This window comes from Lontra canadensis, unplaced genomic scaffold (assembly GCF_010015895.1).
Source record: "Lontra canadensis isolate GAN:19392208 unplaced genomic scaffold, GSC_riverotter_1.0 scaffold66, whole genome shotgun sequence".
Classification (NCBI taxonomy): domain Eukaryota; kingdom Metazoa; phylum Chordata; class Mammalia; order Carnivora; family Mustelidae; genus Lontra; species Lontra canadensis.
In genome coordinates, this window is record NW_022631060.1 from 11798610 (window position 1) to 11824487 (window position 25878).

At 60.0% G+C, this 25878-nt stretch overlaps 4 protein-coding genes and 1 pseudogene across 4 annotated transcripts; 2 read left to right on the plus strand and 3 right to left on the minus strand.

Moving 5' to 3' along the window:
• Positions 1 to 500: 500 nt before the first annotated feature.
• On the minus strand, positions 501 to 5593 carry RIC8A (RIC8 guanine nucleotide exchange factor A). The gene is made up of 10 exons (XM_032879879.1): positions 5510 to 5593; positions 5229 to 5276; positions 4558 to 5145; positions 4032 to 4123; positions 3405 to 3555; positions 2229 to 2324; positions 2004 to 2148; positions 1785 to 1929; positions 1274 to 1393; positions 501 to 901 (listed from the first exon to the last, which is right to left on the minus strand). Exons 1-10 carry the CDS (start codon positions 5591 to 5593, stop codon positions 781 to 783), a joined length of 1590 nt encoding a protein of 529 aa, XP_032735770.1. The 3' UTR covers positions 501 to 780.
• Positions 5594 to 7062: 1469 nt separating this feature from the next.
• Positions 7063 to 8901, plus strand: BET1L (Bet1 golgi vesicular membrane trafficking protein like). The gene is made up of 4 exons (XM_032879888.1): positions 7063 to 7170; positions 8054 to 8145; positions 8425 to 8481; positions 8627 to 8901. Exons 1-4 carry the CDS (start codon positions 7152 to 7154, stop codon positions 8792 to 8794), a joined length of 336 nt encoding a protein of 111 aa, XP_032735779.1. The 5' UTR covers positions 7063 to 7151; the 3' UTR covers positions 8795 to 8901.
• A 3623-nt stretch (positions 8902 to 12524) lies between these two features.
• On the minus strand, positions 12525 to 16163 carry ODF3 (outer dense fiber of sperm tails 3). The gene is made up of 7 exons (XM_032879093.1): positions 15990 to 16163; positions 15475 to 15593; positions 15030 to 15230; positions 14502 to 14603; positions 14185 to 14306; positions 13266 to 13406; positions 12525 to 12620 (listed from the first exon to the last, which is right to left on the minus strand). Exons 2-7 carry the CDS (start codon positions 15581 to 15583, stop codon positions 12531 to 12533), a joined length of 765 nt encoding a protein of 254 aa, XP_032734984.1. The 5' UTR covers positions 15584 to 15593; positions 15990 to 16163; the 3' UTR covers positions 12525 to 12530.
• A 963-nt stretch (positions 16164 to 17126) lies between these two features.
• Positions 17127 to 18495, minus strand: SCGB1C1 (secretoglobin family 1C member 1). The gene is made up of 3 exons (XM_032879095.1): positions 18417 to 18495; positions 17702 to 17901; positions 17127 to 17255 (listed from the first exon to the last, which is right to left on the minus strand). The coding sequence occupies exons 1-3, from the start codon at positions 18469 to 18471 to the stop codon at positions 17223 to 17225; spliced, it is 288 nt and encodes a 95-aa protein (XP_032734986.1). The 5' UTR covers positions 18472 to 18495; the 3' UTR covers positions 17127 to 17222.
• Positions 18496 to 18834: 339 nt separating this feature from the next.
• On the plus strand, positions 18835 to 25176 carry LOC116880238 (annotated as a pseudogene).
• The last annotated feature ends 702 nt before the right edge of the window (positions 25177 to 25878 follow it).

Sequence of the window (25878 nt, forward strand, 5' to 3'; positions counted from 1 at the left end):
ACATGTAACAGACTCAGAGGGGATCTGGGGACTCCTCAAGAACAGAGAACAGGACTAATGATCTAGGAAAAAGGCCAAATTCTGAAAAGAATGAAATGAAACCAATACACATGCTCTTGCTTGAGACTCTTTATTCTAAGATGATGTTTTCTGTGACATTTTGTGGCAGGTGACAGAAATCCAAACTTAGGGCTTTACGAAGTACACTTCCCTTCATGTATTTATGGTTATGGACTACACCAGTGGGAAGGTCAGTAGTCCACTGTCACAACCAGTGAGAGCTTGGGCGCTGTGGACACTATAGCAGACAGCTGAGCGAGGACCACGGATGCATAAGAGGCTACCAGTCCTGAGCTCAGTGGGGACACGAAGAGCAGAGTGTACCTTGGAAATATGTTTCTGACGTTAGTACACACAGCTCTAGCCAGTTCTTTTCCTGTGAACTGCAGCGCTTGGAAGCTCTGGGAAAGCCTGCCAGACCTGGACATGCTTGTGTGGGCCCCCGCCAAGCCTCTGTCCCCAGGCAGCAGCCTCTCAGCACACACAAGACTACTTCATCTGCGGAAATCAAGGCTGAGTTCCCAGAGTTGCAGCGGGACAAGGCCCTCACAGTCCTAAAGCTAAGAAATTGGGCCAGAGACAAATCATTAACAGAACTTTGGAAGTAAAGAGCAAGGGATCTCCAAGCTGGAGAGAGGGACGTGGCTTCCCCGGGTCACAGTCCCAAGACATCTCTGGAAGCAGCACCAGTTCTGAAGGGAGAACAGAAGACTGCGGTCCTCAGTCGGGGTCAGAGTCGGGTTCCGAAGAGAGCTGCCCCTCCATGGTCTCGGAAATGGCATCCTGCAGGGATGTCAGCTGACCCCGGGGACTCATCCCCATGGGCTGGATGACTCTGTGCCTGTGAGAAAAGCACGGTGAGGTGGGGAAGGGGCCTGGCAGAGGGCGGTGGAAGTTGTGCTCACCCTGACGACTTCCTAGTGCTCCACCGGGCTGTTCCCATTTACTGGGGAATCCCAACTAGTACCCAGTGGCTTTGGGACCTTAGTCTTAATTTCTCGAGATCTCAATTTTCATCACCTACGAAACAAACGACACCAATCTCAAGTCTAAGTCTTTCCTGGGGCAATTCCTTTGTTTGAAACCTCAGGAACGCAGCCTTGCCTAAGCCCACCTCTGACCCCACCTCTTGGGGCTCACAAGACTGGACACAGGCCTGGGGTTCTGTTCTCCCTTCTCCCAGCCATGGGCCCCTCCTTGCCTCACCACGTACCTAGAGAGCTTGTCAAACATGTTCACCAGCTTCATGGCCTCATGCTCCTTCTGCTCCTCCGTCATGCCCTCCATGGGGTTGGGCGGCTTTTCCTCCACCCTCCCGGTCACTGGGTTTATGCTGTTTCCCAGGGGAGGGGGTGCAGGGAATGCATTAGTGACTCTCTAGGACAGGAGGCCGCTGCACAAGGTGGGCAGAGTCCCACACGTTCTGCTTGGGCCCGGACTGGCAAGAAACCCATTCTCCTGGGGGTGGCAGGAAGCCTCCCTCCAGGAGCAGCCGTGGACCAGCTCCTGCCACCTGGATCTCCTGGTCCCCCAACTGCCCAGCCGCCTTCAGTCCATGTTCTCAACAAAACGTCCTGACATCAGGGTACATCACTTATGCAGTCAGGGCCTAACTCGCCATGTCCTGCCCATCTGTTCTCCTGTCCCACCCGCCCGTGGCTCCAGCCGGCTGTGGAAACAGGGACTAGGCTGAGTGAGGGAGTCAAGGGTGTAGGGGCACACACCTGGCCTTGGCTTCCTTGTACTCATCCGTATCCGTGTCCTCGTCCTCCGAGTACTGGCCCTCAGGCCGGCCCCCCGCCATGAGGCCCCTGGCAGCCAGGAGGCCGGCGGCATTCCCGTAGCCCGTGTACTTGATGAACCGGGGCACTGAGGGGCAGGGCAGAGGTCAGTGTGCGAAGGTGGCTGGGAGGGAAAGGCGGGGGCTGGATCGCAGCACTCACCACTCTCGGAGCACAGCACAAACAGGAACTCGGCGGCCACTCTCTTCACGTCCGTGTCCAGGTGCGTCATGAGGCGGACAAGCTTGTTCCGCAACAACTCACCAACCTCGGGCCGGGTCCTCACGTCCCGCAGCGGGGGCAGCACCTGGGGAGGCAGCCTGGGCCTGCAGAGGCTGGGGTCTGTGGGGGGGGCGCCCCAGCTCCACCCCCCGGCCCCGCCCATACCTGTGCCTTCAGGAACTTCCTGGCGGGCCGGTGCACGCGGGCACACTCCGTCAGCACGCTCAGCACAGGGGCCACGCTTTCCTTCAGCCTGTGCGTCTGCAGAGGAGCCTCTGTCACTGGGGCTGTGTCCCCACCTGACGCGAGGCCAGGGGTGGGGTGGTGACTGATGCGCACGCGCGCCCCACCCCCCCAAAGGCCCGTCCCGGCAGGAGGCATTCAGGAGAGGCCTTGCCACGGTCAGTCAGCTGAGGGGCCAGGAATGGGCAGTGGGGAGCTGTGTGAGCTTCAAGAGGGCCACAGCGGGAACTTCCCTGAGGCGTGCTCATGTGTGTTCTGCGACTTGGGCAAGTCACCCAGCTACGCCACCCTCCTTACCTGTACGCCAAAGTTGTTCGCGGCCGTTAGCACAGCAAGGACACACGACCGGTCCTCAAAAGACAGCGCGCAGAACACAACAAAAATCCCTCCTCTGTGGGCTTCACAGACTCAGACAGCAAACAGCTGCTGGCCTCCCCCCACTTACCTCCCTGGACCCTAAGCCTAGCAGCAGTCGCGGTAGGGACAGTCACAGACGTCACATTCGACGCACGTGACTCCGCTCCCGGCACGCACGAGCAACATGGGTTCCCAAGGGGTCCACCCAGTCTCACTGCAGTGCGGGCTGCGGCCTGCGTGATGTCTGCGAGCTCCCAGAGGAGCTGGTCAGAGGTCTGGCCCCCAATGTCCTGCGTGCAGGAGCCTCTGGCTCAAGATGCCTCTGGGTCCCCTCAGGGATCCCAGACACAACTGCTCGTTCCCAAGAGCTGCTGAATGTCGCAACACTAAGACTCTTAGGCCACAAGCAAGGACTCAAAAGACATCCACAGACAGCTGTAAAAAGTAAGTTCTTTGTTTGACTTAGAAAACTCATCACGATAACCAGAAAAAAGAAAAAACCCGCAAAAGCACGTGTGAGTCTGCGTGCGTGTGAGAGACAGAGAGAGCGTGCGCGCGCACACGCGCGCCCCCGTTTCTCAGGGTCTGCCAAGCTGGACCACAGAGCAGCCGCAGAAATCACCCGAATCACCCTGCCAGGCTGATCTCCACTCTGCAATCTGGACTGTTAAAGCAGCGACCATGGCTGCCTGGGAACGTCAGAGCCACTGAGGAGCCCCCACATCAGGTCCCTCTGCCCACCTGGTGCAGACGCTTCTCCAGGAAGCTGAGGAGAACACGAATCACATCCATGTTGGCTCCTAGGAACTCCAGGGAGCCTTCTCGCGGCTCCAGGGTAAGGAGAACATCCAGACACTTAAGGGGCAAGTTCCCCAGGAGGTTCACCGCGTGCCTAAGGACAGACGGGGAGGAGAGCTTGCTGAGTCCGATCCCCAGTGTAGGTACAACCCTTGATGCCCCCACAGAGGCCACACATGACAGGAACTAGTGACTGGGGGCTTGGCGACAGGAACCAGAGCCCAGAGCTGAGGGCAGTGTTTCCACTCGGTGGGGTGAGCTCCTAAGGAAGGGGGCACTGTCTGCAGATGCCCTCCCTGCCAGGCTCTGTCTGGGCTGAAGCACCGCAGACCATCTCTGGAAAACTAGAACCCGCCTAGGCACAGGTCACGGAGACGGAGAGAAGGAAGCACGCTACCCTGTGAGCACAGCACCACCCGTCGCTACTACTCCGCTTCCAGAGAGACGTTCCCATTCTCAGATCCGTACCCCTCACCCTGGTCACATGCTGACGTCGGTCCCAGCCAGGGCTGGGAACCGCTCGGCAGACACACGAGCACACCTCCCTTCCATCTAACAGGCCCCCCTCACCCGTGGAACTCCTCCGTGCGGTCTCCAGCAGCAGCGACCATCACACAGTGCCGCAGGATGGTCCCCAAGTGCCGGTAACGGGCAGCATCTTCCTGACCGAAGAGAAAGGGGTTCCCGTGAGCGGAAGCCCCACTCCGGGGTCATGTACACGGACCTTGACTCTCCTCTCCCGCACATATCACCCCGTCCTCTTCTACACACCCTGACGACATTTCCTCAATCCAGTGTAGGTCCTCTCAGGACAAAGTCACAGTGCACTCCAGCCCCACGCTCATGGCCTCCCGGTGCCCCAAACGCCCTCCTGCCACGCTGCAGGAGCCACACAGCCACACACACTCCATCTCTCTTAGAAACGTCCTTCGGGCCCTCTGCCCACAACGTGCATCTCCTCGCCTCCTCCAGACAGGCTGAGAACTCCACCGTCCTCTCCCCATCAGATACCTGGACACCGGCAGGTGCCCTCCAGGCAGACAAAGCCAGGAAGCGCCCACACCGTGAAGCCCTGTGGGTGCAGGTCCGTCCTCACCTCGTCCACCTCCCTCTTGACGGAGTCAAAGGTGATGTTGAACAGCACTTTGAGGATCTCCATGGCCCGCTCGGTCTCCTGGGGAGGAAGGAGCTCCGGCGGGCTCTCCCCGGGGATCAGTCCCAGGGTCAGCTGCAGCGCGCCGGTCAGCAGGCGCACCCCCTGCAGGTCCTGAAACAGCTGCTGCCGCACGTCCGTGCGAAGTGCCGTGAGCAAGAACAGGAGGCGCAAGTCAAAGAACTGGACGTCGTGCGGGAAGCTGGTCTGGTGGCCCAGCCCCACGCGCTCTGCCAGCCTCACCACCAGGCGGGCCTCTGCCGCCAGCACCTGCGCCACAGGGCTGCTGAGCACGAGGTTGCACAGGCACTTGAGGGACTCGAGGACAACGTCCACGTCCAGAGGCTCGGGGACCGACTCCTCCAAGGCGACGCCGGCATAGCGGGCAAGGGCCTGCAGACTCTGGCGGCTGGTGAAGGGGTCCAGGCAGCTGCGATCCCGGGACAGGATGCGGATGCTCTGCAGCCAGGTGACGCGGCGGGAGGGCGGCAGGCCCCGCTCCAAGACCGAGCCCAGCAGCTCCGCCAGCCTCTGCGGGCAGGGAGAGGAGCGGCTCCAGCAGGCCCCTTCCCCGGGCCACCCACGCCTGCCCCTTCCCCCCGACCCGCACCCACCTTCCGATCCTGCTGCTGGGCGTCCTCAAACGTGAAGCTCTGGGAGTTCTGCGGGGAGACGCGGGAGCTCAGCGGGTGGGGGCGCGAGGGCACAGGACTCCTGGGCCGACAGCGCACAGCGGCCCTCGGGGTGTGCACCCAGCCTCTCCCCGAAACTCCTCACCGCGCGTCGCGCGCCCCGCCGCCCGCCCCTGGCCGCGCACACACGCTCAGGGCCGGCCACGACGCGGGCCCCGCCCCGCCCCTCCCTGGCGAGGACCCCGTTCGCGGCCCTCGCTCACCTCCCGGTTGTACGTGCGCAGAGCCTCCATAATCACGTCCTCCTCCCCCGCCTCCACAGCATCCGCAACCACCCGGGGCTCCATGGCGCTCGCGGGCTCCCGCGCCGGGCAGGCGGGAGCGGCTTCGCTCAGCCGCTCCCGGCAGTGTCCAGCCGCCCCGCCCTGCCCCGGCGCGCGGGGGAAGCCCGGACCGTGCGCGCCGCGCCGCGCCGCAGGGGGACGCCGGGACCGTGCGCGTCTCGCCGCGGGGCGGGGCCAGGGTTGCGCGCGGAGGACGCCGGGACCGGACGCGCCGCGCCGCGCCGCGGGGCGGGACCAGGGCTGCGAGCAGGGGGCGCCGGGACTGGGTGCGCCGCGCAGCGCGGCGGGGCGGGGCGGGGCGGGGCGGGGCGAGGGCCGCGCGTTCCTTAAGGTGGCGAGCTGGGTCAGCTGACTGGAGCTTGGTTTAGCCGGCGGGTCGGCGGGGTTTTCAAAGGTCTTACTGGGTGATTGTTAGCCTGGGGCCCAGTCGCCCCTGACCCTCCTAGGGACCCCTGCTTCTTGGGCCCGAGCTGCCCGCAGGGGAGGACCCTAGCCCGCCGCGCCGCCCTCCCGCGGCCCTCTTGATGCGCAGAGGCGGGAAGGACTCTGCAGCCCCGGACCCCTCGGCGTGTTCAGTGGGGGCTGGAGGGCCTGCTGAGGGCCAGCTTGCTGCTTTCGCAGGGCTCGTGTCCCGAAAGGGAAGACGAGGGAACACGGACATCCGGGACTCGCGGTGGGCCGCAGAGGGGTCCGGGTCGAGTCCGCGCCATCTCTGCGGAGACCGGACGAAAAGAAGTGATCTGGGGGAAGGTCACTCAAAGCAAAAGGAGCGGCCGGTTCCAAGACGGGGATGGCCGCGGTGGGCGAGAGAAACACGTCCCTGCAGCTCCACGAAGGCGGAGAATGCTGAGGGTCAGGTGAAGGCAAAGCCTGACCGTGCGCCGCAGCGTCCCGGGTGTGCAGCCCAGACGCAGGGCGGCCTGGCCCGTGTCCTCTTACGAAAGGCAGCGAGCTGGACGTCCCGGGGTCCGCGCGCTGTCGGGAGCGCTTCACGGCACGGCGCGTCGGCATGCACCGTGCAACAAGCCCCTGTGGGCCGTCGGCCCCGCGCCAGGCCCGTTCCCGGTGCCGAGTGCGGAGGCGGGAAGCCCTGGCTCCTCCTGTCCCCGCACGCCCACCTCCCGTCTGGCTTCGTTTTCCTGCGGAACGCGTCACCCCTGCATCTTCGGCAGCGCTCGCTGGGGCCGGCACTGGTCTCCACCTAGTCCCACAAGCAGCTGCCGCGGCCTGGATGCGCACCGCAGCCTGGGCGGGGTCGAGCGCCCGCGGCGGCCCCTTCCAGCCTCCCTCGCGGCGGAGGGGCCCGGGAGCGCTCGCGGGTAGGACGAGGCTCGGTCTTCCGCGCGATTGGCCGGTAGAGGTGTCTGTCCACGCCTCCACGCCGTCATTGGTAGGGAAAGCACCCGCGGCCCGCCCCCTCCCCAGACCGGACGTGGGCCGGAGGCCGGCAGGAAGTCGGCGGCCCGAGCGGAAGCGGCGGGGTCGGAGGTTCCTGCCCGGGACTGCGCCACGTCCGCGGGGGCCGTGGCCGCGCGGCTGACGCGGGCCGGGGCCGGGCGCGATGGCGGACTGGGCTCGTGGTGAGCGCTTCTGGGGCCCCGGAAGCTGGCGCTGGGAGAGGGGGCTTGGCGTCCCGAGAGCTCCTGTTCTCACCCGGGAAGCGGGCCGCCGATGCCCGTGTCGCCGGGCCGCTGGGACTGCGCGGTTGGGCGAGCGCGGAGCGGTTTGTAGGGCGTCAGCGTCCCTTTCTGTGCGGTGCGCCCACGGCAACTTGTGGGGCTGTGCCGCGGTCGGGTCCGGCCCGCCGAGGCGTCCGGGCCGCGGGGGAGGTGGTTCTGACCCCCTGAGGGGACAGGAATTCGGAATCCCCAGGCCTCGCACTAGTCCCGTGTCAGGTCTCCGCACGGACCGTGCTCCGGGTGCCACGTAGGGTGTGGGGTGCAGAGGCGCGCAGACCTCAGTGGACCTCAGCCCGTTCTTTGGTGTCGCGGAGCTCTCCTCCCCGTTGTTCCCCCTCGGTCGCTCGTCGGCTGCTCCGGAGCCAGCGCACAGGTCGTCCCTGCAGGGCCCCTTCTGCGGCGTCCCCCGGGGCCAGAGTTAGTCGTTTTTCGGAGGACGGGCCCCTGTAACTTGGTGACGTCTGTGGAGGGAGCGGACAGGTTCTGTCTCAGTCTCCGAAAGTGCTGGTAGGCCTGAAGCCTTTGGGGCACCTGGCCGTCGCGGCTTGGCTGTGTTCACAGGCGGTCTGCTCACACGGCAGGTGCCCACACGGTGAGGTCCCTGTGCCTGACCCTGGCTGTGAGTTGGACCTGCGTGACAGCCGGGAGCCCAGTCCTCTGAGACTTCCAGCTTGTCGGATAGAGCTGGAGTGAGCGCCCTGGGGCCACGAAGGGCTGATGGGCACGGGTCCAGGGCCGGGCCCACAGGTAGACGTCCCCCCACTCAGACTGTCCCTTCCGACAGCTCAGAGTCCTGCCGCTGTGGAGGAGATTCTAGACCGGGAGAATAAGCGGATGGCCGACAGCTTGGCGTCCAAGGTCACCAGGCTCAAATCGGTCAGTGGTGGTGCTGCCTCCTCTCCACCTGGCACTCTGGAGTGGGGACCAGAGGGAGGGTCGAGGCTGGGAAGGGTTTCAGGTAGCTCCCATCTTCCTTGTCTCCTCCGTGGCAGCTCTCGTCTGTGAGGTCCAGGGGGGCAGCTGGATCTCCTGATCTCTGCTGGGGGCACTGTGCCTGGCAGAGTTGTTGGCAGGGTCTGCTGGTCTCCTGGGGGGTCAGGTGCCATCTGGTGTGCCTTCTCTGACCTGACCTTGCCCCCCCTGTGTCCTGACCAGCTGGCCCTGGACATCGATAGGGATGCAGAAGACCAGAACCGGTACCTGGACAGCATGGTAAGGGTCTGCAGTGTGCGCGGGCATCGCGGTCAGCTCTGCCCCATGGTGCCTGCTGTGCCGGCCCCTGGTGTTGCTTGTGGCACCTGCGTGGCAGTCGTGGAGGTGCTGCCCCTGTGTGACCTTGCTGGGATTCCTCCCTCAGGACTCGGATTTCACAAGCATGACAGGCCTGCTCACGGGGAGCGTGAAGCGCTTTTCCACAATGGCGAGGTCTGGGCGAGACAACCGGAAGCTTCTGTGTGGTATGGCCATGGGCCTCATCGTGGCCTTCTTCATCCTCTCCTATCTTCTGTCAAGGGCAAGGACGTGAGCCACGAGGAGCTGACTTCTGTGGGTGCCTGGGGCAACCAGGGCCTTCCCCTACCTGGTGTCCTAGGCTCCAGAGGACCCACCTACAAAATAGTCCTTTGAAATGATGATCGTGGCTTGGGAATTTTCTTCCTGTGTGGCTGGAGTTCCCGGCTGCCTCTGACCGAGTGAGCTCATACTGGCTGGCCCCATGCCCCGAAGGGTCTCTCTTTCTTGCGGAAACCAACGCCCACCCACCTGTGCTGCTGTGGGTGTGAGAAGGCAGAGTCCAGTGTGAGCAGAGCCTGTGGGAATCCGGGACACGGCTACCTGTGGCCAGCAGCCCTTCCCTTATCCCTTGGGGCTTTGATATCTTGGGGCCCTGCCCCATCCACATCTCTGGGTAAGGCCACGTCTGATGCCTGAGGTGCCGACACAGGAAGGGGGGTTTGGCAGTGAAGTTGGAGCACCATCACCTCAGCTCAGAGATGGCAGCTACTGTTGGGGGCTAGACGTGGCAGCTCATCTGGGCTGCTGGGCAAGGGCAGGTCAGCCTCGGGGGAGGGCAGGGTGTTTTGGATGAAGAAGTGGACTGCAACCTTGACTGGAGGCACTGGGCTCTGATGCTTCTGGATCTCACAGTCTTGTATCAGTGGGCATGAAGTCCCGTTTTCTCAGGATTCACGGTCTGGCCAACACCAGAGATGGATTTGGGGAGACCAGACGTCTAGAAGCAGTTCCCTCTGGCATCCTGGAGTCAGGCAGGGTGTGTGTTGGGGGGAGGCGCTCTATGGGTCAAGACAGGAGGCTTCCCTACAAGGGCTCTCTCTATAGGATCTGCGGGTCGCTTTGAGGGTCACGTGAGGCCCTTCGACAGTGAGCATCCCTTAGTGAGGGAACTCTTAGTCCCTCCGCCCGGCCTCTGCAGACTGCCCTCCATGCGTGCCTCTCCCTGGGCACTCCCTGCCCGCTTGGCCAGCCCCATGTTCACACAGACAGAAGCACAGGCCCAGCTGGGCCAGCGGCTTCCTACCCCATGGTGAGGTGTCGGCACCCTCGTTGTGCATAAGCACACGTGAGAGGCGATCGGTCAGCTGTGCGTTCTTCTCTGTCCTTGTTGCCATCTCCTGCCTGCCTGGTCACTCCCCTGACTCCCAGAGGACTGTTGGCGCTGCCCCGCACTGCCCGCTGTGCAGTCCCCTGTGTGACTCCCATACAGTGACCGCACCTTGGCTCCGGTCACCTCCCTTTCCCTGCCGCTGCTCCCTGCTCTCCCTTCTGCTCTTCCTGTCTCTTGTCCGTCGCGCAAGCCTGGCCTCTCCTCACATGGTCACCGTAGCAGCTTCTCTATTGTACCTGCTGGGCCACTCAGCCTCCCGGAGGAGGGGAGCCTACTTTCCTCCTCCTGAGTGCTCTGTTCCGACTTGCCCAGGTCCCTCCGGGTGCTAGTTCTCATGCGGGGAGGTCAGCTTACCTGCCTCCTTGTCTGGGGGGCTTTGCTGTTTCTCCTGACACCTTGACATTCCTTCTCAGGCCCCCATGGTCCTGCCTCCCTCCCCAGTCCCCACGCACTCTGGCTTTGAGTTAGCGATCTCATGTTAAGGCTTGCCACGGGGGCATGTCCTCTGGTTGACCACCAAGCATACTAGGCCTTTGTAGTGTCTCCATTTGCACCCACACTCTGTGTCCCCACCCAGGCCTGTGCTGCTGACCTCTTCCTGATGACGTAGCTCGGCTGTGGGAGCTGTACCATGCTATGGGTTCGATGCGGGCTAGATTAGATTTTGTGTTTTGGATAGTCTTGACGGGTGCTTTCTGCTGTCCCCCTGACACCTCAGGCTGCTGTGTTCTCTCCTAAAGCCCCATCTGCCTCCCCACCCCCACTTCCACGGCTCTTTGTGGTCCTTCCAGCTATTTTGGGGTCTGGGTTTTAGTTCCTTTCTGGTTTACCTTTTCGTTTCTCATTCTGATTGTATTGGGATGGATTCCACGATGGGGGTGTGGCAGCTCTGTTGTGCCCTGGGTGGCCTGTGCGGCCTTCCGCCCTCCTGCCCCTTCTGCGGCACTCGCACTACTGCTGTGCGGTCTGCTGAAATTGGTCCCTGAAGCCACTGAAAGAAAGAGGACCTCAGGGCCCAGCCTATGCCCACTGCCAGGCTCTATCCTACAATTCAAGGACAAGACTTTTAACCATAGAAACTTGGAATAAACAGCTTCATGATGAAGTAAACAGTCTTTTGGTGTCCTCGTTTTCTTGGGTGCTTGAGAGTTTCGTCTGGAGCTCACCCTGGTCCACAGACTGGCCATGGATGCTGGTGGTCTGGACCCCACATCCTGCCCTCTCTGGTTCTACCTGTCCCTGCCCTGGTCCTCACGTGTCCCTCCCACCCCCACCTCAGGCGGTGGTCACAGGCTTGTCACTTTCTCTGCCGAGTTTGTGTAACCCCAAGGGTTAAATGAATAAATGGAGCTCAGAACACAGCCTCATGTGGGGAGGGGCAGCAGAGTGAGGGGTGAGGGGGTGAGGGGGGAGGGGCAGCAGAGTGAGGGGTGAGGGGGGGAGGGGGGAGGGGCAGCAGAGTGAGGGGTGAGGGGGTGAGGGGTGAGGAGCAGCAGCCATACTGTGCTTCGTTCCGATACGGCTGGTGGGCTCGCAGGGATGACAGGTGGGGGCGGCCGCCCTACGGTCTTCACAGTGACCTTTCCGCAGGGCTGTGGTGAAGTCGACGCTCCAGTGCCCAAGGCCTGGCCTTGCACTCCGGGTAGCCTCTGGAGATGCCTGGCTTTGGCTTCATTCAGATACCCCCTTCCCGGCCCACATCCTTGTGCTTCCTGTGTTGCCTTTGCTCTCAACATCACCTGAAACCTTAGTCACAAGTACAGTAATTCGTGTCTTACAGTTAGTGTGGCTGGCATTCAAGACGGGCATGGTGGGGTTGGCCCTCCGCCTAGAACATTAAGGCCTGGGCTGCAGACGGAGCCTGGGGCTGTTGTCCTCTGAAGGTTTGCTCAGGTACCTGCAGGCTGAGGGCGGCGTGCTGGCTGCCTGGATGCCGCCGTGGCCTCACCGAGTGCGGAGCGCGCACCTCCACCACGGCGGCTGGTGCTGGAGGGAGCAAAGGGAAGGGGCTGCCTCTGCTCCACAGAGGGGCTGTCTCCTTTGTAGGTCCCACAGGCTAGCCTCGGGTCATGCAGTACTGCTTCCTTGAGGGTGGGCACAGATTCTAGTCCAGATTCAAGGGGCGGGGCACAGAGCTCACAGGGGCGGGTCTGTCACGCAGGGAGCAGGCCCCACGGAAGGAGACAGGTGCTGGTGTGACCATCCTCGGAGTGTAGGATGAGATGTGAAGTGCAGGGCCTGTGGCAGAACTAGAAGGGCAGGTGTGGCATGGGGTCCAAGGTCCCAAGCCCCCCTCTCTGCTCAGACCCCAGTCCCTGGAAGCCAGGAGAGGACCCAGCCACTGAGGCAGGAGCCCCTTTTCTAGCAAAGCTTGATTCCACAGCCAAGACCAGTTCGTCACTAATGCAATCTGTGATTTATTAAATATCTGGGCACAGCAGGAAACAAGATAAGCAAATGGGAAAGCATAGAAAAAGTAACTGGTCACGACTGTCCAAACAAGCTCTGCCCTGCAGGCCGCAGCCCACCTGGTGGAGGCCGCCGCGCGAGCCCACACCCAGAGGCCACACCCAGGGCATCTCCAGCGGTGGCTGTGCTGTGCAGAGGCTCTGGGCATCCGGCTAGGGTGGGCCCGGGGCTATTCCACATCCACCACCAGTGGTGTCATGTAGTCGGAATGTTTGATGCCGAAGGTGACGACAGGGGCACAGGGCTTGGTCACTGTCACCTGGGAGAGGAGAGGCTGTGAGAAGAGTTGGCATTCCTGCCCCGCCCAACAGACTCCGCCGTCCTGGGGCTTGAGCTGCTGGCAGTAGCTTCACTGTCCCTCCTGAGCCTGGGCCAAGGTGACCGGCAGCAAGTCCACGCCGCCGGGTTTAAACACGGAGGCTGGTGCATGGTGAATGCCCCTGCTTTCTGGGGAGGCAGGACCTGACCCTGGGGCAGTGGTGTGCCCTGGATGCCTAGCATGCCAGGCTGGCACTTGCCAGGCTGGCCACTGGGACCCCCACGGGCTCTTCCCCGCCACAACCACTCTGGGCGTGCTCCCCAGCTACTCAAGTCCTCTTGCCTGTGCCCCGCCAGGCCCTACCCCTGCAAATCCCCCCACCCTGGGGTTGTGTCCCCAGTAACCCAACCATTCTGGCCTGTGGTCCCTGCTCCCCAGGCTGTGCCCCCACCCCTCTGGGTCGTGTTCTTCCTGGACCTTCTCAGGACTGTGGGCTCCTGGTCCCCAGGCTGTGCCGCCCCACCCCGGGCGGTGCCCTACAACCCCTCCCCACTGGGTTGTGACCACTGCCGTCCCCACTCCCTCCTCACTGTGATCCCCCCCCAACCCCTCATCCCACCCCTCCAGGCCCTGTTCTTCCTGGACCTTCTCAGGGCTGTGAGCTCCCGGTCCCGGCTTGAGGGTCTTGTCCCCTGGGGCCTCCGCTCGGGCTGCCATGGTGTACTGTGGAGCCTTGGGCTTCGTCACCTGCACGTCCGTCTGGCGGTAGGCTGCAGGACCTGGGGTCTAGGAGGTGAAAGAGGCTCAGAGAGCCTCAGCCTGCCTGGGCATGCTACTTCTGGCAGGGGGCGGGGTGCCAGCATCGGGCCATGGGCTTCACGTTTGAGCCACTGTATGTCTGTGTGTCAGGGGTCCCTGTTGTCTCCACAGAATAGTCATCCTGTGGGGATGACCTCTTCTGTGTGGGACGTGGCCCTTCCACGGCAGCCTCGCTCTGGAAAAGAGACCCCTGTGTGCCAGTCCCAGGCTGGTTGCTTTGGTGTGTGCCAGAGAGGCCCCTTTCCAGCTGGGACTCTGTCCTGTGGTACTTGATGGCCATGGGATGGGTGGGCAAGGTCAGTAGTGCTGGGATGCCACCTTGGCCTTCTCCCCAGGCTCCTCAGGCTCCCGGACACATGCCCACCCCAGGGCCTTTGCACTGGCTATTTCTGCAGCTGGAGCCCTCCTCCCCCAAAATATCTCATAGCTTTTCTTCCCATCTTCCTGCATGCTGCTTTATCAAAGGCTGCTCCTTGTCCTCCCTTCAGCAAAGGCCACTGCCCTGCTCAACCCTCCTCAGCACTATCAGTGTCTGTACCCCTGTCCAATGTCTGCCTCTCCTCACCCCTAGACTGGAACCTGGGGTGTGTGTGGGTGGGGGTGCGACAGGGTGGTGCCAGGCATGTGGCAGGGCCCAGAGGATGAAGATCTGACCAGCTTCACTCTGGTGGGATCTGGGCGACGGGGCCAGAGGGGCCACCCCTGGGGGATGAACTGTGCTGTGCCCTGGCAGGGGGACCCTTGCCTTGTGCAGGTCGTCACTGAAGCTGCCCAGCTTGCTGCGACCCTTGATGGAGAATGAGGGCTGGGAGGCCTTGCCGACAGTGTGGGGCCCCATCACCACAGGCAGCATGTAGGCGGCCGGGCCTGCGGGGCACATGGGCATTGAGTCTCAGGCTGGACAGAAGCCAGCATCCAGACTCTCCACTGGCTCCTTCCCTGGGGCCTTTCGCCTCCAGGAGAGCGGCCATCAGGCTGCCCTGTCCCCGCTCCCCCAGCCCCCCGCGCCCCTGCCAGCGTCCCCAGCCCAGCTGGATGTTGGCTGCCAGGGCTGCTGCACACCTGGGGTGCTGTCCACTCGAAAGGTCTTGGTCCGGGCGGAAATGGAGTGGCTGGGTGCTGAGTCAAACACGTGCTTGCTAGATTTCTCTGGAAAGTAGTCACCTGGCTCGGGAAAGGAGTGGAGGGTGTGCTGGGAGGGAAAGGACCATGCAGACGGGCTGCGCATCCGGCCCAGGAAGTCCCCCAACACTGCAGGTGCAGGGCTTCCCGGTCCCCGTACAGATGGTGCCTGAGGTTGGTCAGGGATGTCCGGGGCTGCAGGAATCAGGGGACAGCTGCGGCTTTGGAGGGAAAAGGGCAGGCTCTGTTGTGGGCCTGGTGCCGGGACTCAGGCCAAGAAAAGCTCGGGTCGGAGTTGGGCTAGAGGGTCCCCTACGCTGCCTCGGGCCTGCTGGTGTCCCTTGTGAGGCAGATGAGGGGATAGGAGGCCCAGGACGCCTGTGTTCCCTTACTGCCCTGCTGTTAATAGGACACACAGTAGCCGTCGGCAGAGTTGGGCAGGGCTGCGGGGGCCCCAGAGTCCCTTACCAGGGCCAGGGGTCGTGATGGTCTTGGTGCGATAGCGCCCCAGGATGGAGTAGGCAGGGCCGAGGTCCTTGCCCGTCCTCAGTATCTTGGGGTTCACACTGTAGCGGGGCCCTGGGGAGCAGTTCTCTGCCAGGAGCATGGGGGCCCCCCGGAAACTGTAGGCTGGTGCGCGCAGCTTGGTGGGCGTGTGCCTCACAAATCCTGTGGGACAGGGGCTCTGAGCAGCCTGGAACCAGACACCATCCTTGTCCCCACCCTATTGGCCCCAGAGGGGTTCATGGGCTGCGAGCCAGGGATGAGCCCTCAGCCCCACCCCACACACCCACCCCTCAGACCTCCCAGACCATCCCTACACTCTCCCCGGACCTGCACCAGCCTCATTCCAGGCGCTTCCCAGATCCCCCCAAATCCTCCCCAGACCCATTCCAGGCTCCCAGGCACTTACCTGTGGTGGGTGGAATCAGGTACTTGGGCCCTGGGCTGCTGTAGAGGGCCATGATGGGCCCCCGGGGGCGATGGGGCCTCCAGGTGCCCACCCATACTTCCTCTGCCATGGCTGGCTCTGTCCATGGAGGGGAGGGTGACCAGGTGCTGGGAAGACCCGACTCCTAACCCCATCCCTGCTTTGTCCCCACTGATAGGCAGAATTTCAGGCCACAGTCTCCTCAGTGAGGTCTTGAGCTGGGCCCAGACTTACAGAACTTCTGCTTCGAGTAGGGGGCCTTCTGTACCCCCACCAACCCTGGAGAGGAGGAGCACCAGGCCCTTGTGTACATGCCCAGAAGGACTGTCTCTTCCAGCCCTCGCAGACCACCCCTCCCTGGTTCTAAGCGGCTCTGGGCAGGTTCCTCCTACTCAGAGGACTCTGGGCACTGCTGGGCAAGGAGCGGTAGGCAAAGATGGGAAGTTCCTGGGTGAGGCTGTGCCATGGGGGGAAGGCGGCTCCAGAAGGGTCCTCACCTCTGGTCCAGGAGCTGCTTTCAGAGCAACCTATGGACCAGGCCTCCTCAGAAGTGGTCCTGTCACTCTGGCCTCAGTGCCAGGGAGTTCCCGAGAAAGGGGCATGGAGAGGAAGGCCTCTTCCTCTTTCTCCTCTCCCTGGGGGGCTTGGAGAATTGGGGAGGGGTCCTAGCCCCAAGCTCTAGAATGTGGCTCTGTGGGACGGTGGGTTCTAGATCACCATTTGTGTGATGGAGACAATGGCCTCTGCCCAGGGAACCCCCACCCTCACCAGGCATGGTTCAGGTTGGGACTTTGCTCCACTCCTTTGTGATGGGAGGGGCAGAGGTTTGGAGGACAGGAAAAGGGACAGCAAGGTTCTGTACTGAACATGGAGGTCACGGGGCCCAGAACTGGAGTGGCAGGGGTGTGAAAGTTGTGAGGGGCAGAGAAGAACCTAGTCAGCCTGACCCCCAGTGAGGACCACTGATCCGGGGGGAGGGGAACTGAGACACAGGAAGTCTCCAGCAGTCAGGATCCTGGGATTCAAGGTGAGTGTAGGGTTGGTGCTGGCTGGGGCATTGGGGTGGGGAGCTGCTGCTCTCCCTCCCATGCCCCTGCTGGTTGTGCCCGCCCCTCGGAGCATGGCTGCCCTCAGAAGCAGATACGCTTTCTTCTTGACTTTGTCCAAGTTCCTCTTGGGGTTGCGGCTCTGGTCTGCAGGTAGACTCTTTTCTTGGGTGACTTGAGGGAGACGCTTTCAACCCCTGACCTGTGCCTTTGTGCGTTTGTGTCTTGGAATGACAGCCTTCAGATGCAGAGCAGCCCCAGCCGGGCCTCCCAGTCCCGACCACGTCCTCTGCCTGGGGCCCTTTGCCCCTCCCTGCTCTGGGGCCCTGCGCCCTGCATCCCACCACTGCCTCTGCAGGCCTTCCTGTGTCCTGTGTCCACCCACCCGCCTGTCTGTCTGTCTGCTTCGTCTGCACGGGTGTCTGGTGGGTCTGCCCTCTGCGTGGGGCTACTTGTACCTGCACGCTCTGTGGGTGCAACCCTGTGTGTGTGAATTTCCGTGTGCGTGTAGTTGTGTCCCTGAGTGTGGGGAGAGACAGGCGCCCGGAGTGGAGCTGCGGGACGCTTTATTGACTGAACAGTATTAGGGTAAATTCACACATGGGGAAGTGGTAGTGGGATGGCGTGGCCTTGGCTGCTTGTGTAGCTGGTCCTGTGGCTGCCTGGAGCCGTGACTGGGCTCTGCTAGGCCTCATCTTCGCTGCCCAGCACTTGCACCTGGAAGACAGACAGGTGTGGGACGACAGGGCTGGGGGTCCCGTCCTCGGTGAGCAATAACCAGAAAGTGCCATCTCCACTGGGCAGGCAGACCCGGGTCAGCCCCTGGGGGACAGTAGCCTCTGGCCCATTTCAGCCAGTCCTCTCCTACCTCTCCTAGCCGCTGGGGAAGTGGGGCGTGCACCTGCGTGGGTGTGTGTGTGCACTTGTGTGCAGGTGTGCCCATGCATGCGTGTATGTGTAGGGGAAGCTGAGGGGCTCTGTGGGGAGTGAGGTCTGGGACATCCACTCCCACCTACTACGGCCGGTCAGGGTGTCTGTAGGCGCATTGGGGGATAATCAGGAGCCATGGCATTTGGCGGAGGGCCAGTAGGGTGGGGCCGTGGGTCCTGCTGGGGCCATGGGCATTTAGGGACCTGGGTGCCCCCGCCCCCCAGCCCCGGTACCAGCAGCTTGACCAGCTCCGCCTTGTGCATGGGCTGGAGGTCGTCTATGCAGGACTTGAGCTCGGTCAGGGCGGCCTTGGCGTCTGCATTGACGTTGTACTTGCTCAGGGGCCCCTCGTAGAGCTCCTCGGGGGACCCCACCAGCAGCGTTTGCAGGAAGTCCATGAAAAACTCACTGCTGTCCTCCCCGGTGGCCAGCCCTGTGTGGTGAGGGAGGGATGGCACCAGGACAGGAGGTGGCTTTCCCGCCCACGACCCCAGACTTCCCAGAACTCCAGCCTCGGCCTCTAGACCTTCCGCATCCCTCCTTACCTCCCCCAGATCTTCCTCCGTGACAGACCCCACCCCTACCTGCCCACGGACCCCTCCTCTGCTTCCTCCCTCCACTCTGGGTTCCCCGGAGTCTCTAGGGAAGGACTCCACTCCCTCACGCAGCTGGGACTTCCCCTCCATGTGGGGTTGGCTGACCTGGGGCTTGGAGTGTGGGGGTCAGGCTGGGCTGGGTTGGTGACGATAGGGCTGGGGGGGAGGTTGGAGCTGGGCTGCGCGGGGCTGGGCTTGGCAGGGGCATCAGGGTGTTCTGTGATGGAAACTGATAGGGCCCCTGCCGAGGCTGTAGCCCTCCCTGCGAGGGACCTGGTGCCTGGGTTTTCAGCTGCCTAGGCCCCCCTCCATCCCCCAAACAGGGGCCCTGCTGACAGAAGCACAGACTCACCCCAGGAGCAGAGCAGGACGAGGGCCGCCAGCAGGAGGGTGCTGCTCCCCTTCATGGCAGACAGCGGTCCCTTGGCAGCTGCCTCGGCCGGCTTTATGCCACTCCTGGGCTGGAGGCGGGACAAGCTGCCCGTCAACACCTGGGCAGCCGGGGGGCGTGTCCTCACCCCGCTCCCCGGGTGTCAGCAGTGGAAGGCTGGGGGCACTGTGGGAGGGGGATGTCAAGTCAGTGGGGAAGGACAGGAGGGGCCAGGACGCCGCAGGCCTCTGGCCATGCCTGCTTTGTGGCTGAGAGTGGTGGGGTCTGGGGTTGGGCTCAGGTCTTTCTTTTGTGGGTCCCCCCTCTGCTTAACATGCCTGAGGGTCTCCCCGGGCCAGGGGCGGGGGCTTCCTGGGCCTGTGGATCTGGGTGGTGGGAGATGGGCCAGGGCCGCAGGAAGCTCAAGTGGACAGTAAGGTCCAGCGTGAGGAGGTGCCTCCGAGAGACTGAGGGGCCAAGAGCCAGACCAGCCTGGGGCCTGGTGGGAGTATCCCACCACTGTGTGGGGCGGGGAGGGGGCCGCATACTGAGACATAGCCTCCTTCTGCAGCAAGGCCAGCCCTGGGAACCTAGGATGGGGTGGGGGTGCTTAGATGTTAGAATGGAGCTGCGGGCCTGAGATGTCTAGGTCCCCAGCCAGACCTGCCCAGGAGCCGCCATTCCCGGCTGGGACTCTGGCCCTCTCCTGTCCCCTGCTGCCACCTGGTGGCTGATGGCGTCCTCGGGTGCCCGAGAGGACTCATGGGTTTAGCCGCCGAGGGGCTCCTCATTCAGCATCTGGGGACGGTTTCCACCTTCCCCAAAGTGCTCTGGCTTGATTACTCTGGTGTGTGTGTAACCCTTGGTCACCCTGTCCCTCACTCGTCTCTAGCTGGGCCTAAGTCTGTCACAGACCACAGCCGTTGTCCTCTTGACAAGGTGTATTCTGAATCCTCTTGGCTGCTGTGGAGTAAGACCCAGCGATGATAATCTACTTATACACAGATTCCATGAGTATGGGGCAGAGCACGTGTACTGAGGTCACCCGTAACAGCCATGTGGCCGCCTTGGTGAGACTGTGCTCGAGGCCACGTGGAGCCCCTGTTCCCAGGGGCCCCAGGGATCACGGATTCTGGCCTGGCCATGGCCTCACCTTTGCTCTGATGGACCCATCACCTTCTTCATTTAATTTCATTAGATTATTGAAGTACAATTGACCCAAGATGTTACATTAGGGTAAGGGTTACAGCTTAGTGACTCCCCAGCTCTGGGCATTACTCAGCCCTCCCCACAAGAAGCATAGCCCCTGTCTGTCCTGAACAAAGTTCCTACCATGCCACTGACTATTCCCTCTGCCAGGCCTGTCTCCTTCCCCTACCCCCCACCCCGTATTGGTCTCTGGCCGCCTGTTGTCTCACCGGGCAGATGTCTAGCGATGCCAGCCCCCGGGCTTCAGCGTCGCCCAGAAGCAGTGTTCCTGGGGGTACGGCCTGGACCTCGGTGGTCTGAATCCCTGCAGGTGGTTCCGACAGTCAGGGCCGGCTCTAACGGAGACCAGCCTGCCCAGCTCTTCTCCTTCTCTGTTTTCCTACCAAGTCTCCAGAGCGTCGTCCCTCCCGGAGGTGGACTGGGTGCCCCCGTAGCTTTTTTTTGGGTTGTGGTTGTTGTTCTTCTCCACACCGCAGCCCCTGAAAGCGGAAGCTGCTGGTGGCTGCCCTGCAGCCCTTGCTGGGCTGCCCGAGACACACCCTCCAGCCACCTCCCAGCCCAGGAGGATGGAGAGCAGGCCTCCTCCGCTGATGACTCCGATTACCAGCGATGGGGACTTTGCTTGCACATCTCCAGTCCATCACCCCTCAGCATTTATTCATGCTGTAACACGACCCCACTTCAAGCAAACACAGCAGAACACAAGTGTCCCCTTGACACTGGTGACGGAGGCCTCCCTTTGGCTCCGCAGACTCTCACCACGACCCTGTATCTTCCTCAGTGCCCTGGGAGGCTCCTGGCCTGCTGTTTTCTGGTTCGGTCTGGCTGACAATGGGGAACCAACATGTTCAGCATCCATTAACTTTTCAGGGATGGATCTTTATTTGATCAAAAATCATACTCAAAACATTCTACCCCCAAAGCCCACATTCTGTGAGTTCATAAGGTGTTTGGTACAATTTTCACAGATGTGCAAACACCAAGACAGTATTTGTTAATTATGGTATTTGTCTTCACGATCCGCAGAGCCCCGGTTCTTTCAGTGTTTGAACGATGGCTTGTGCCTCACAACCTTCTGTGTCCTAGTGAGGCTAAGTGGCCTCCTGTTCCTGCACAGAAACGTTAAGCCCATTACATATCGAAGGTGTCAGGCAATTTGTCAGACTGATTCATGGAGTCAATGAGCTGGGGGAGACAAGAGGAGCTCCTCTGTGGCCAGATGTTCTCGGCTGGACCCCTCCCCTCACGGCCATTGTATCCGACATTCTGTTGGCATCTGCTCATGATGAGCCCCGTACGATGCACGAGAGAGAGCATAATCCTGAGTCCAACACATGCACTGGTGTGCAAGCCACAGGCTCACTGCCTCTCCAAGCACACCGCTTGGTCAGCTGACGTTCCTCAGGAAAGGCATGGACACTGAGGAGAGCAGGGTGTTGGCTGAGGTCCTGGTGCCTGCTTGACACTCTGGGATGCTCGGAGCCCTGTTCTCATTGTGGCTGTGCCTTCAGGACACACAACCCCAAACTTGGTGTCCAGACTCTGCCGGTTGGCAGTATAGCTGTGCATGGTTTCATAGGATTCAGAGCTTACAGTTTTGCTGGCAATGAGGCTGAAAAGAAATTTCTTATTTTGCATCATCACTATATTCGAATCACACATATGCACGTCACCTACAACTGGATTCATCAGGTTTTGGTGAAAAATATTCTAGTAGTAGCACTAGTTCTGAGTCGGACTTGCATTTCGTGTGCAGGCAGTGGTGTCTGGAAAGCTGTGCCAAGCGAGGCCGTTTCTCTGTGCAGACACACCCAGTATTTTCAAGCGGTGACTTTGGTGCTCCAAGCCCGTGACACCGCCTTCTGTGACATCAGTGGCTGCTTGTGCTTGTTTGAGCTCAGCTAACTCAAGTGCCATTTTGTCAAAAGCCTGCGAAGTATTTAAGTTCATATATGTGACATATTGAAAATCTGGCTTTGTTGGCTTCTAAGCTCAGCACCCTTTCTTTCAAGCAATTTATTTGGTTTTGCAATGATTATGTCTCATACGTAAAAGCTGCCGGAGTTCTGGTCGTTTCTGCGCCTCAGCTGCCGGGCTACCTCTGCAAACGGCACACAGCAGTTGTAGCCTGTGCCGTTGACTAAAATGGGGCCAAGGAAACAGAGTGTTCTTCCAAGTTCAAAGAACATGAACTCTGTCTTCATTTCCTTGACGTAACAGTGTTTACTGATAATCCTGCCCCATCCGGGAGAGTAGCGCCTCCTCTTAATAGTGGAAATGTCAGGCAAGGGTGCTTTCCTAAGTCAGCGTTAAGCTCTGAATTAAGAAACAGAGGGCAACCGGATGGCCTATTCAGTGTCTGCCTTCGGCTCCACTTGGGTCATGATCCCGGGGGCCTGGGAGTTAGCCCCATGTTGGGCTCCCTGCTCTGCAAGGGGTTGGCTCCTCCCTCTGCCTCTGTGCTCTTTCACTCTCTCTCTCAAATAAGTACAACCTTAAAAAAAAAAAAAGAACAGATTAGGTCAGGGTTAGGGTTAGGAATTAGGGTTAGGGTTTGTGTTCATGGGGGCGGTGAACGTGCCTTGTCTAAGGTTTTCCTTCAAAATCCTCCCGCTACCGCTCCATCTCAGTCTTCCAAATGGCAGGGTTTCCTTTTGTGTCACTGGCTGAATCTTCCCGTGTTGGTCAGCGTTCCCGAAGCCCCTGTTTTTCAGACCTAGGCTTTGAAGGTGTGGGTAGTACCAGAGCTATGACTAGGGTTAGGGTTGGGGCCCAGGAGCTTTGTGGGTCTTACCTGCTGGCAGTGTGGAGACCTTCCCAGAGGGCTGATTTGGGGGGAGGGTTATGGTGAGGGTGAGGGTTAGGGTTTGTGTTTGGGGGCGCTGAATTTGTGTGGAAGGGTTAGGGTCTGGGTGCCAATGATGAAGTTCTCGAACCTAGGTGAGGTTCCGTGGGGGTGAGGTTCGGAGCCGACGGCTAAGAAAGAATTCTTAAGACGTGCAAACATGTGGTTTATTAGAGCACGGGGACAGGACCCGTGGGCAGACGGAGATGCTGCGCCAGGCATGTGAGGAGTGGCTGGTTATATACACAGGAATTGGGTAGGTGAGGACAAAGGGGTGTTCAGAAGGGCTATTGGGGTAAAGAAGACTATCAGGATATTGAAGGCCTGGTTACTATCAAGCCAAGGCCGCTTTCCCTCTAAGGAGGCACTAACATAAAGACAATTGGGAGTCTCCTGGTAGAATGTTACCTTCCTGCTATCAAAGCGTCCTTATTACTGAGATTTAGGTTTAGAAGAAATTTAACTTTATTTACTTTTCCTTCTACCTCAGCCTACTTCAGTTTTGTTTATGGAGGGGAGGGTGACATTAGGGCTCAAGGAACTGAGTTATGTGCCTCTGGAAATTGGGCTATTGATAAGGTAACTTCTTTGTTGTAAATCTCAAGTACATTTGTAAACCAAGGGAGACTCTGTCTTGCAGGATTGTGATCTCTGCAAGTTAACTATTTGTTTCTCGTTTATGGCAGTCAGGGGTGCCTGAGGAATGTGACACATATTACTGAGGGGAGCAGGTGGAGAGGGGGTCAAGGTGCCAGCTTTTGCTTTGTTTTCAGCCAGCCTCCTGCTCTCTCATCACCAAGAGCTGGGAGTGTAGGGATCCGAGGGCCTGGGGCGGTGGGGTGGGGGTGCGGAGGGGTTGGGGACCTGTGTGCGAAGCCGGGGGCAGTGTAGTCGGGGACCTTAGGGGCCAGGGGCGGGGCGTTGGGACGGTCGCCTGGGTCGTTGGACATGCAGAGTCACGGCCCCTCTGTGCTTCTAGGACCAGGCAGCCTGAGTCAGAGTGGGCAAGGGGGACAAGCCGGTGACCTACAAGGACGCGCACACACAGCACCACATCGCCCACCGCAAGGGCTGGCTCTCGCTTTACACAGGTGTGGGGTCATGGTGCTGGGGGCCTGAGGATGGAGTTCTTGGTCATGGCTGTCACACGGACACCAGATAAACACATGCGCAAGGCCTGATCCAACTCCGGCTTGTTCAGAGGGCTTCATGCTCAGATTTCATAGTCCCACATCACCGTGGGACCGAGCAGTCACCCTGCACACGCCTTTCCCACCGAGGGCGCTGCCTTCTTGTTTCCGCTCCTGCTGTAAACAGGTGTTCTTTCGAACACCTTTTCGAGGTCCATTAGTGCCCACGTTTGCAGTTTCAGGCTTTCTGTCGGTGGCTTCACTGCTTTAAAATAGCCCTAATGCTGATGTGTGAGGCACAAGAAAGGTGTGACCTACACTGGGGAGAAAATATGGGTGTCAATAAGCTTCCTTCAGGCATGAGTTCTAATGCTGTGGGCAGAGAGTTGAGGGTTAAGTGTCGTATGTATTAAACAAGGGGTCTTAAAGCAAAAATATGCGGGAAACAAGGTTACATATTGATGTGACTCAAACCAGGGCATGCAGAAACCTAACCCCGTAGATACTCTAGGAGTGAGGGTTCATTGCTCATTGCTCATGCTGACTCCATAGAACATAACTACGGGGACTAATGAGGATCGCTGTGTTTTGCTCAGTATGAGGCTTCTCAGCTTGGGTGTTTTGAGATCCATCTGTCTAGAGAACTTAAAATACAGATTCCTGTCCCCCACCCTTTCCAGGTTCTGGCTCTAAGGTCTGGCGCTGGGCATGGAGACTTCATGCATATGCTATGAGGTGTAGGGGTTTCAGGATCTGGGGATCTGGGGATGGGTGACGAGGTCTGGGGATGGGTGTGGAGACTCTTCACACATACTGAACTTTTGAGGTGTAGGAATTTCAGGATCTACTTTGAAAATCCCCTGGTCGAGGCTATGGCCCTGGCTGGTGAGAGAGCTCCTGTCCCCAGTCTCAGAGTAGCTGGCGGCCTCATCTCTCTGGGCCAAGGGATGGCCAGTGCTTCTGTAAATGGTCCAGAAAGAGTGGAAAAGGTCTAGACAGGAAAGGATCATCTGAGTTTCATGTCCTGCTAAGGCCTCCGTCTTCCCTTTGGTAAAACCAGGATAGCCGATAATACCTATTTCACAGGCTTTGCTTGTGAATGTAATGAAATAATGTACTTTGAACTTGCAAGTGTTTTTCTTTTCATTCCACTTGTAGAAGAGAGAAGAAGCCAGGCTGGGGGTGACAGGCCTTGGGTGTTCCCGCTGGAGTTTGTGCTGGGTCTTCAAGGTGCCCTTCTCCTTTCAGGTAACCTGGGTAGGGAGGACCATGCTTCAGAGCGAAGAGTGGAGGACGTTTTCCTCCGGAAGTTCATGCTGGGCACTTTCCCAAGGTGTCTGGCCGACCAGCTGGTCCTAAAGCGCCAGGCTAACCGGCTGGAGATCTGTGTCCTGGTCCTGGGCAGCTGCCTGCACCCAAGTTCTACTTCCTGGCGGGCTACAGTGAGACTCTGCTGTCCCACTTTTACAAATGTCCCGTCCGTCTGCACCTCCAGACTGTGCCTTCCAAGGCCTTGTGTAAGTACATCGAAGACAGTCACGTCTGCATCAGGCTCTAGCCTGCGAAGGACAGAGGCGTGTGGGAGAGGAGTGAGGCAGAGACGGGGAAGTACATCCCCTCACTGTCTCGAGGATTCCTTTCCGAAGCTGCTATTGAATAAATGGACCTTCCGTGTTGTCTTGCCCCTTGGTTTGTCTTTCCTCCTTAGAGAAGAGCGCTAGGGCAGGGTTCCTTCGAGGGTCTCCAGGGCTCTGCAAAAGGCTGCCAGTTGTTGGAGGCTTGGGTAATAGCTACATGTGGAGTCTCTTGTCACTTTACCAGGAACTTTACCTGGAGCTCTTTGTTTTCTCTCAAAGTGGAAAAATCCATTTTTGGTGATCATAAAATAACCAACAACAATTTTTTTAAAATTTGAAAAATTGTCGCCTCCATTCATGCTGTAAAATTCTTTTTTTTTAAAGATTTTATTTATTTATTTGACAGAGATCACAAGCAGGCAGAGAGGCAGGCGGAGAGAGAGGAGGAAGCAGGCTCCCCGCTGAGCAGAGAGCCCGACGCGGGGCTCGATCCCAGGACCCTGGGATCATGACCCGAGCCGAAGGCAGCGGCTTAACCCACGGAGCCACCCAGGCGCCCCATGCTGTAAAATTCTTAACCAACTATCAATAAACCAATTCTTCCTTACCTTTTAAGGATCTATTCCGCCAGAGCGGCCCCACCCGGGTTGAACTGCCATTTTGTTGTAAAACTTAAATTGATT

Bases quoted from the DNA above. Each gene is read 5' to 3' on its own strand.
- BET1L (XM_032879888.1), top strand. The intron at 8,146-8,424 runs GTCAGTGGTGGT...TGTCCTGACCAG, and splicing joins AGGTCACCAGGCTCAAATCG to CTGGCCCTGGACATCGATAG. The intron at 8,482-8,626 runs GTAAGGGTCTGC...TTCCTCCCTCAG, and splicing joins ACCGGTACCTGGACAGCATG to GACTCGGATTTCACAAGCAT.
- RIC8A (XM_032879879.1), bottom strand. From the start codon at position 5,593: ATGGAGCCCCGGGTGGTTGCGGATGCTGTGGAGGCGGGGGAGGAGGAC. The intron at 5,146-5,228 runs GTGGGTGCGGGT...CCCTGCCCGCAG, and splicing joins CCCAGCAGCAGGATCGGAAG to AGGCTGGCGGAGCTGCTGGG. The intron at 1,930-2,003 runs GTGAGTGCTGCG...CCTGCCCCTCAG, and splicing joins TGTGCTGTGCTCCGAGAGTG to TGCCCCGGTTCATCAAGTAC.
- SCGB1C1 (XM_032879095.1), bottom strand. From the start codon at position 18,471: ATGAAGGGGAGCAGCACCCTCCTGCTGGCGGCCCTCGTCCTGCTCTGC. The intron at 17,902-18,416 runs GTGAGTCTGTGC...CTCACCACACAG, and splicing joins CGTCCTGCTCTGCTCCTGGG to GGCTGGCCACCGGGGAGGAC. The intron at 17,256-17,701 runs GTACCGGGGCTG...TCTGTCTTCCAG, and splicing joins CGGAGCTGGTCAAGCTGCTG to GTGCAAGTGCTGGGCAGCGA.
- ODF3 (XM_032879093.1), bottom strand. From the start codon at position 15,583: ATGGCAGAGGAAGTATGGGTGGGCACCTGGAGGCCCCATCGCCCCCGG. The intron at 13,407-14,184 runs GCAAGGGTCCCC...TTCACCTCCTAG, and splicing joins TCAGTGACGACCTGCACAAG to ACCCCAGGTCCTGCAGCCTA. The intron at 12,621-13,265 runs GTCCAGGAAGAA...CTCCTCTCCCAG, and splicing joins GAGCTCACAGCCCTGAGAAG to GTGACAGTGACCAAGCCCTG.